The sequence below is a fragment of the Silurus aristotelis genome, assembly GCF_946808225.1.
Source record: "Silurus aristotelis genome assembly, chromosome: 5".
Lineage (NCBI taxonomy): Eukaryota > Metazoa > Chordata > Actinopteri > Siluriformes > Siluridae > Silurus > Silurus aristotelis.
In genome coordinates, this window is record NC_139578.1 from 694,115 (window position 1) to 704,814 (window position 10,700).

A 10,700-nucleotide genomic window follows, 5' to 3' on the forward strand; every position below is an offset into this window, starting at 1 on the left:
GCCGCTGATGTTGCGGGGGGGGTGGTGGGGGTTTTAATTCATTTGTAACCATTTCGTGGAGAACGGGAGCGCGCGCGCGTTTGCTTGTGTATGTGTGTGTGTTTGATCCCCAGCACATTTGTGTTGCGTGCATGTAAGGATGAAGGGATGAGGGGATTTTGGACGGAGGGTGTGTCACTCATTCAGTCAGTCATCCCTTCTTCTCCTTCTTCTCCTGCTGCTTTCGCTTCATGCAAGAGCGCCGAGACTCGGATCAGATGCACCATCAGATGTTGGCCTGCTCAGGGCTTCTTCTTCTTCTTCTTCTTCTTCTTCTTCTTCATTGTTGCTCAGATTGTGTTCAGATGTGAATGTGATCAGGGTTTTTAATGGCACTCTTGCTTCCCCTGCTGCATCTCTGAGCTCAGTGCATCTCACCACGCTTTATTTTCAACAATCATGCACAAATCATTCGGTGTTCAAGCTGTTTTTACAGAGAAAAACATTTAATTCTGGAACAGATCATAACCAGATAATAATAATAATAATAATAATAATAATAAAGGATATAATCTGATGTATGTGGTTTGTTATTATATGTATATCTATAATATATAATCTCTGGTTATTATAAATATTTCCAGCCTGACTATAGTATATTATAAACCGCAGTAATTTACAGCAAGTAATAATAATAAAATAATAAAATGCTCTTTTTGTGATCTAATATCCAGGTATTAATCTATAAATGAACATCAAATAAATAGGAGGATGATATTTGTTGTTTAGATAATGATGTCGGCTGAAATGCAAACTCTGTAGGAGCATCTGATCTGATACGTGATATTCAGGGTCGAAAAAAAATCCCAAACCAGATCAGCCGTGACGCAACTTTTCCGTCCGATACTCATCATATCTGCTTCTAAATGACATGATCCACATTCAGAAGTCAGAAAAGCGCGATGGTTTCCATAGTAACAGCTCGTTCGTGCAGATTGATGCGCCGAAATGTACGTGACCTTTTTGGACGTTTTGCGAGTAATCGTTCGTTTAGAGCTGTTCTCAGGGAAGGAGTCTCCGATTTCAGAGGAGAGTTCAATTGACTTCTAAAAAGAGAAAGAAAAAGGTGGAATTAGACACACAAATATCAGACACACGCAAACGATTCACGCCTGTGAACTCTCAGAGGACGTCCATAAGTCATCACACTAATAATCACTATATAATGCATTAACAGGCGATGGTTATAAACGGACGTGGGGCTGGTGGTGATTCATTATAGATCTATAACGGGAGCTTGTGATTCGATTGAAATTAATCAAAGGGTTTAAATAAATCGGTTCATTATGATGATAAATCCAAAAGTTTTTTAGTTAATTGGCCGAATATTAGCCGCTTTTAGTTACTAACGATCGATTGACATAGTATGACTAATTTGACAAATAAGATGTTATTTAATTGGATTCATTACAAAACATATACGATCATTAGATAAATGTTGTATTTTCATATTTACACAGTGGAAAAATTATTTATCTACTCTTAACATTGGTGTACGGAGGGGGCACAAACATTCGCACATTTCTATCCAATCACGTAATGCGGTTCTTAATTAGTTCTCAGATTAGGGCATGTTTCGTAAAGGTGCACACAACATTATCAGTGAGGTAGCACTTCCTGGTTCCTGGACCCATTTCTGTGTTCTGATAAGATAGTTAAGAAATGATGATCATCATCATCATCATCTTTATCATCATCATCATCATCATCATCATCATCTTCTTTATCATCATCATCATCATCATCATCATCATCTTCTTTATCATCTTTATCCTCATCATCGTTATCATCATCATTATCTTCTTTATCATCTTTATCATCATCATCATCATCTTCAGCATCTTTATCATCATCATCTCTCTCTTTCTGCCTCTGTCCTCAGGCTCAGGATAAAAAGAAGGCCTTGGAGGAGACTAAAGCATACACCACCCAGTCTCTGGCCAGCGTGGCGTATCAGATCAACGCTCTCGCCAACAATGTGCTTCAGCTGCTGGACATCCAGGCGTCTCAGCTGCGCCGCATGGAGTCCTCCGTCAATCACATCTCCCAGGTCGGCCATGTTTCTTTTCTGCAGAGTGAAACTGACTGAATGGATTAAAATGAAGCTCCATTTTCATTACGCATTTTATATACGACTCGTTACATCTGCAGTTCTGCTGCTGCGAATCACACACACAGATAAAGTAGTTCCAGAAGATATTTATTTCAAGTATATTCTAATAATGTAGCTGTTGGAGTAACTCCTGGTGCTGTTTTTCATTCTATTTCTCATTTGAAACTTTCTTCTCCAATTCATCTCCAAATTCATCTTGTGCCTCGAGCCGTTTATGAAAATCCCTGTATTCACCAGTTCCACCACACGCAAAACTTCTCCATGGAGCTCAGTGAGGTCACTAGGAAAAGTAGAAGAATGATTCTACTTACAAATGCAAACTACCTGTGTGTATAACGCTCTGAACCTACACCTGAACTCCCTCCAGCCAATCACAATCCACTATTCACACCTGAACCTCCAGTCAATCACAATCCACTATTCACACCTGAACTCCTTCCAGCCAATCACAATCCACTATTCACACCTGAACTTCCAGCCAATCACAATTCACTATTCACAACTAAACTCTTTCCAGCCAGTCACAATCCACTATTTACACCTGAACTCCTTCCAGCCAATCACAATCCACTATTCACAACTAAACTCCTTCCAGCCAATCACAATCCACTATTCACACCTGAACTTCCAGCCAATCACCATCCACTATTTACACCTGAACTCCTTCCAGCCAATCACAATCCACTATTCACACCTGAACTCCTTCCAGCCAATCACAATCCACTATTCACACCTGAACTCCTTCCAGCCAATCACAATCCACTATTCACACCTGAACTCCTTCCAGCCAATCACAATCCACTATTCACACCTGAACTCCTTCCAGCCAATCACAATCCACTATTTACACCTGAACTCCTTCCAGCCAATCACAAGCCACTATTCACACCTGAACTTCCAGCCAATCACCATCCACTATTTACACCTGAACTCCTTCCAGCCAATCACAATCCACTATTTACACCTGAACTCCTTCCAGCCAATCACAATCCACTATTCACACCTGAACTTCCAGCCAATCAGAATCCACTATTCACACCTGAACTCCTTCCAGCCAATCACAATCCACTATTTACACCTGAACTCCTTCCAGCCAATCACAATCCACTATTCACACCTGAACTTCCAGCCAATCACAATCCACTATTCACACCTGAACTTCCAGCCAATCACAATCCACTATTCACACCTGAACTCCTTCCAGCCAATCACAATCCACTATTTACACCTGAACCTCCAGCCAATCACCATCCACTATTTACACCTGAACTCCTTCCAGCCAATCACAATCCACTATTCACACCTGAACTCCTACCAGTTAATCACAAGCCACTATTCACACCTGAACTTCCAGCCAATCACAATCCACTATTTACACCTGAACTCCTTCCAGCCAATCACAATCCACTCTTCACACCTGAACTCCTTCCAGCCAATCACAATCCACTATTCACACCTGAACTCCTTCCAGCCAATCACAATCCACTATTCACACCTGAACTCCTTCCAGCCAATCACAATCCACTATTCACACCTGAACTCCTTCCAGCCAATCACAATCCACTATACACACCTGAACTCCTTCCAGCCAATCACAATCCACTATTCACACCTGAACTCCTTCCAGCCAATCACAATCCACTATTTACAACTGAACTTCCAGCCAATCACAATCCACTATTTACACCTGAACTTCCAGCCAATCACAATCCACTATTCACACCTGAACTCCTTCCAGCCAATCACAATCCACCATTCACACCTGAACTCCTTCCAGCCAATCACAATCCACTATTTACACCTGAACTTCCAGCCAATCAGAATCCACCATTCACACTGAGCAGTGGATAAAGAATCACACCAGTGTTTTATTTTGGATAAAAGACACAACTGAGTTTTTTACATATAAATAGAATTATATCCCACAGCTAAACTTTCTCCCAGAGCATCTAATCCTGAATACAACACATCTGATTGTGTGTGTGTGTGTGTGTGTGTGTGTGTGTGTGTGTGTGTGTGTGTGTGTGTGTGTGTCTTGCAGACGGTGGACATCCATAAAGAAAAGGTTGCACGGCGAGAGATCGGGATTTTAACCACAAACAAAAACACGTCACGGACACACAAAATCATCGCCCCGGGGAACATGGAGCGGCCGGTGCGCTACATCCGCAAACCCATCGACTACACACTGCTCGACGATGTGGGACACGGTGTCAAGGTCTGTACGAGACGAGATGAGATGAGATGAGACGAGACAAGATAAGACATTGAAACTGTTTCTCAAGTTGCTTTGTTCCAACACCAAAGAACAAAACCTCACATACACAGAAACTTCAAACCAGCACTGAAATTATCCACACCAGAACATTTCTCAAAAAAAAACTGCATGAGAACATGTTAAATACATACCAGATAATAAACAGCTCGATACCAAACCAAAAGCAGGGTAAGACTGCGTGATGAACAATCATCATCATCACCATCGTCATCATCATCAAAACCGTCATCATCTTCACCACAATCATCATCACCATCATCATCATCATCATCATCATCAAAACCGTCATCATCATCATCACCATCATCATCACCTCAATCATCATCATTATCAAATCCGTCATCATCATCACCTCAATCATCATCATCATCATCATCATCATCATCATTATCATCAGGAGCAGCAGCAGCACCAGCAATCATTATCACCCCATCATCAAAACCATCATCATCATCACCATCATAACCATCATCATCATCATCATCATCACCATCATCATCATAATCATTATCATCACCTTCTTCACTGTCACCACCATAATCATCACCATAAACATCTTCACCACTGTCACTATCACCACCATCATCAATATCACCATCATCATCATCATTAATGATGGAATTAATGTTTCAGATTTGTTTTTGTTTTTTATGATCATGATCATCTCTCTGCAGCTCTGTGAGGAAAATACCGGCGTCTAGACGATCGACATGACATTTATGTGTTTATCTCTTATTTTTATTTCCTCCTCGCGCTGACCTTTGAGCCGCCTCTGGCTTTGTGCTTCATGGTGGTGGAATCGTTCTCATCGTTAAAAAAATCTTTTGTGTTTTTTATTGTTCCTCATTAGGTAAAAAAAAATAACCATTTAAAATGTCTGTCCTTTTTCCTCCTCGCACACGTTCAGTGGCTGAAAGCCAAGGTAAGCCACGTGACTGTGTGTCTGACCTTTCATTCTTCATAGCTCCTGTGTGTGTGTGTGTGTGTGTGTGTGTGTGTGTGTGTGTGTGTGTGTGTATGTGTAGGGTTTTTTCATTATTTGCGTTCTGGATTTTCAGCAAGGAAACAGTCAGCCTGCCAGGTCTGGGGGCGGGACTTTATCAAGGACCAACCCACCCACGCAGAAGCCCCCGAGCCCACCCATGGCAGGGCGGGGCACCTTGGGGTACATTCCATCTCATATCTGAATTACACTATAGTTTTATCTCTGGGACTGGAGACTCCTTCCATTAATTCCATCAAATACATCGTTCCTGTGAATAAATAAACAAGCTGTTACTATAGAAACAATACCATGTCAAGATCTGACCAATCAACACGGAACGCTAGTCTTTAATTTAATTAGCTTAAACATTGTTAATATTGGGATTAGTATTTAATATTGTGGAGTGTGTGTGTGTGTGTGTGTGTGTGTGTGTGTGTGTGTGTGTGTTACAGGAGGAACACACCCTATAAAACTTTAGAGCCAGTGAAGCCTCCCGTGGTGCCGAATGACTACATGACGAGTCCGGCGAGACTCGGGGGTCAGAGCAGCCCGGGGCGCACAGCGTCAGTCAACCAGAGACCTCGAACACACAGGTACATCTTTCTCTCTCTCTCTCTTACACACACACACACACACACGCACACACACACACACGCACACACACTCACACACACACACACACACACACACACACACACACACACACACACACACACACACACACTCACATACACACACACACACACACACAGCAACCATAATTTTCTAAATTCTTTATGTGAAAAGAGTGTGTGTGAGCTGTTACTATAGAAACGATGATGTAATAGGAGATTAATGACCACTTTCTGGCCAATTAGAATCCAGAATGTCATCATCACCATCTTTATAATAATAATCATCACTATCATCTTTTCCCAGCGTCTCACTTCAGTCTGGTGGTGTGATCGTGTCCTGCATGATAATTAAACACCAGTTAAAGGTTCACTCTCAGTGGTTCTGATGCATGAATAGCTGTCAGTGTGATAAGTATTGGCACCCCCGAGTGTGTCCAATCGAAGCTGCCTGTCAGTGATTCAGAGCTTCTTTCATGGAGGAGCCTCATTTCCTCCTCCACATGAGTTCTTTATGAGCTGTTAGAGAAAGATCCGAGGAGAAACTGCGAACTCTAAACACTTCCGGGTCTTCGAGTAAACATCGAAGTTCTGCATGGAAGCAAAGTTCTTATCAAAAATGCAATTATTGTACAGCCAAAGCCGTAAAACCTCGTCACGTAATAGTTTTTCTACAATAAAATCGCAGGAATCCGGTTTCAATATCGCCTGCTATTGTTTACCAAATGAGCTTTTTGTTGAACTTACATGATTAATTCAATTTGGTAAAATGTCTACCCTTCACTGAAATGCGTTAAAGATGTTTCCTTTCTGCAGTGGAAGCAGCGGAGGTAGCGGCGGACGGGAGAACAGCGGGAACAGCGCAGGAATTCCTCTGGCCGTTCCGACACCCTCTCCTCCTAGCATGGCACCAGGTTAGCAACTTACACTATGCTAGTCATTTGTTTCTAGCCTGTTTTGCTATCTTGCTTCTCTCATGGTGTTCGCACCTATACTGCAGAAATCAAGATATTTATTTTTCACACGTGTTTTATTTTTTCGCTCTTTCCTGCTAACAGTGGTACCCCCAGGTCCAGGCCTGGGTCCCGTCCCCATGTCTCAGTTCGGCACTATTTCTCGGCAGATCTCGAGGCACAGTTCCTCCAGCGCCTCGTCCTCTGCCTCAATGGTGTCTGCTACCGGGACTTACCGCCGTGCCCCGTCCAGCTCGTCCCAGTTCTCCGTGCCCCAGTCGCAGCTTAACGGTGGCCCCACGTACCCCCAGAATCCGGCTCCGGGTAAGGACCTTTCATAGTAACACGTCCAACTGGATATTATTTTACATACGAGCTGGTATCAAAAAGCTTCGGAAAAAAATTTTTTGCTACGTTTTCCACAAGATCACCTTCAAAAATAGTCCCCTTGCACAGCAGTACAGAACTCCCAGCGTTCTTTTGGAATGTGTCCTGGAAGTCTTCTTTTCAAAGCGTGTCAAGCACCTTCTGTGTTTCATGCCGGATATACGCAACGGTGTCAAAATGGTAACCTTTAAGCTGGTTCTTTATCTTCGGGAAAAGGGCAAAGTCCACAGGAGCCAATTCTAGCTAGTTAGGTGGTTGCGGAAGTGAGATCACGTGAGGGGGATCTCGTTGACAGCGGGTGCACGTGGTCAGAATAACACCTGTTAGACAGCTCCCAATGTACACAGGATGATGTCTTCTGGCACACAGACTTAAGAAGGTCGGTGCTCCCTGTGACTGTGCATGCAGTCTTGTGCTGCCATCTGTTGGTGTGTTACAGAACTGGTCTCTAAACTTTTTGATACTACCTCATATGAAGTATTATTTTATATATTATATTATATTATATATATATATATAGTGTATATAACATACTACAATAATATATTAATAATGTGTATATATGTGTATATAGTCTCTGTGGCTCCGCCTCCTCCTCCTGTGGCGCAGCTCACACCCCAGATTCCTCTCACTGGATTTGTGGCTCGGGTTCAAGAGAACAGTGAGTGCTCGAACACACACACACACACACACACACACACACACACACACACACACACACACACACACACACAGAGGACTATATGCAGTAGGTGACCCCACCTCAATACATCAAATTACAATACAAAAACTCTTTCTTCGAAGTTTCAGATAGCCCCTCCCCTCCTCCACCGCCACTCCCCGAAGACACGCCCATGTTTGAGGAAGCAGCTCCGCCCCCTCCTCCGCCCCCTGTGGACTATGAGGAAGAGGACGCCGCACTAGTACACTACAACGACCCATACGCAGACGGAGACCCTCACTGGGCCCCGAAGTCCTACATAGAAAAGGGTGTGTCTCCGCCTACAAACTCCTAGCTAGCTAACATTGACTAGCGCTGTTGTGGTGTGACGATCTTTTCAAAAGTTTCTGTACCTGCTCCGCTAATTCGTCTGAACGTTTCTCTGTTTCACTTTTTCCAGTGGTGGCCATCTATGACTACACCAAAGACAAAGACGACGAGCTGTCTTTCATGGAAGGCGCCATCATCTACATCATCAAGAAAAATGACGACGGCTGGTTCGAGGGGGTGTGCAACGGCGTCACCGGACTGTTTCCCGGCAACTACGTAGAGTCCATCATGCACTACGCTGACTAGCTAACGTCGCGAATGTTTCCGTCCAACCTATTTAAGTATTTATGATGTGCCGTGTATCGAGGATGTGCTCGCTTCCCCCCGATCCGGGTTCCTGGACGTGTTGTGTACATACAGTACCGTATGAAACCTGTCGGTTGTGACTAGTGCGTGTTATTGTGCCTGTTTCGTCAGCGTAAAAAAAACAAAAAAAACCAACTGTAGTAGTTTTAATTTTACCGTACTGCCGGACTCTTCCTTTTCATCAGGGGAGATGTGGTTGAATGTTGTGATTTGCAGTATAATCTGACTCATACACCAGGACATCTTTTGCTCCATTTTGCCTGCAGTGTTAGCCTACATCGCATTTTAACTATATCATACGTTTTGCTACCAGGTTCAAACTGGGTTCCATGTAGCCAACTTGCTAACAAGCCTGGTACATAATCGCTACCATGTTTGCACGCTAATTTACTTTACTGTACTAGCTACATCGGTCCAACAAGGTCCATCGTTGGCCAGTGGGTATCCTGCTAGCTACAGAAAAGCTGTGCGATAATTCTCCATGGAAATTTGCTTGCTAGCTCTGGCTGGAAGTTGGAGATAATTTCAGGTGCGGATGATTTCAAATCTGAGGTATTTTAATTACGTAAAGTTACAACCAATCACGTTAACTCACTACTAACACTTACCCTGAATATATGACATGAAGTCTCATAACAGATAGAAACATGTCCTTCAAATGAATTTGTAAATTAAACTGAATTACAGGATTAGAAATGCATTTAAAATTCAAATCTGAATTCAATTAATACATTTGCGCTTGCTAGCAGGCAATACCATTTTGTTATTTACAATTGCCGTCAAAATGCTAGGTAGCGTTATTTCCTAATGTAACACTGCTGTTAGCAAACATCAACTCTGGGTTCATGTAGCATATTTTTTCTACGACCCAATAAATATTCCTGTTTACGTACCGTAGGCTAAATCAACAATTCATTCATGAGACAAAAAAAAAAACATAGAAGTATTAAACTTGTACTGGATCGATCGCGCTAATCTTCATGATTGTCACATTTTTACCAGTTGTGTTGCTCCATTTGCATCCGGGTGAAAATCGTAACCTTGTGAGGGTTTCTGGCTGATTAATTACACAACAGTCTGATTTTAGCTAGGTTTATAATAATCCTGGCTAATGGTTTACAAAATAAACTAGCTAGTGTGATGTTAGCTAGCATGACTGCAGTTTTATACACACAATCACCTCATGCTAGCCACAATGCTAGCAACTTAGACTACAGGTTTACACAGTGTAATAATTAGCCAATGTGTTAGACAGCTTTTCTACTGGTTTAGCATAGCTAGTAAAGTTGAATATGAATACTGAAGGATTAGTACAGCGTATATAGCTAAGTATAGCTAAGTGGCTAATAAGGGCAGATAGAGTTAAATGTGGTTAATATTTTCACTCGGGTGCGAAGTGTTTTCATTCTCAGTGATCAGGAAGCACAGCATGAATCTGTAGATTATCATTTTGACACGTTTTTTTGTTGGATGATTTCGGTTTTATTTACTTTTGAATCGAACGGAAAATCCATGAGAATGTGATTCACTCGGTGCTGTGAGAGACGTCATGAGCACACGGAGTTAGCTGCTCGTCACGTCTGCTGTTAGCTTCTCTCTTATCACCTTGTACATAAACTGTTTGTTCGTTTGTTTCATTTGTTTGTTCGTTCGTTTGATTTTCATTCGATGTACAGCGGTTTTTATAATAAAGTACTGTCCCGCTATAACATGGTCTTATGGGTTGTATTTTGAGCGTGTGCGGTAGTGAGGAGGCGATGCTGAAGAGTTTATTTGTACGCCAGGAGCAGAGTCGATTTCATCTTGGTGTGATTTAATGCAAATTATGAGTTACTTGTTTGAAAACTCGATCTTGTAGTTACATTAGTTGTCCATTTGGGTGTGCTGTTTCCTGTGGGTCAAACCAAACGTTCATCAAACATAATCACATTATTCCAGCATCTGGATATTAATAAACATGAGTTAATTAGGTGCAAA

General features: G+C 42.3%; 1 protein-coding gene across 2 annotated transcripts in view; it reads left to right on the top strand.

The window, feature by feature from the left end:
- Positions 1–10,429, top strand: part of abi1b (abl-interactor 1b) — a 10,771-nt gene extending 342 nt beyond the window's left edge. Inside the window, exons 2-11 of one of the 2 annotated variants that reach the window (XM_083543133.1) lie at positions 1,922–2,089; positions 4,194–4,370; positions 5,338–5,352; positions 5,489–5,595; positions 5,868–6,008; positions 6,843–6,940; positions 7,085–7,303; positions 7,941–8,027; positions 8,171–8,356; positions 8,488–10,429. In XM_083543133.1, the coding sequence (XP_083399259.1) occupies positions 1,922–2,089; positions 4,194–4,370; positions 5,338–5,352; positions 5,489–5,595; positions 5,868–6,008; positions 6,843–6,940; positions 7,085–7,303; positions 7,941–8,027; positions 8,171–8,356; positions 8,488–8,663 (1,374 nt within the window). In that variant the 3' untranslated portion in view covers positions 8,664–10,429. The remainder of the gene's footprint in view (positions 1–1,921; positions 2,090–4,193; positions 4,371–5,337; positions 5,353–5,488; positions 5,596–5,867; positions 6,009–6,842; positions 6,941–7,084; positions 7,304–7,940; positions 8,028–8,170; positions 8,357–8,487) is intronic. The other variant, XM_083543134.1, reaches the window with a different exon arrangement.
- Positions 10,430–10,700: the final 271 nt, after the last annotated feature.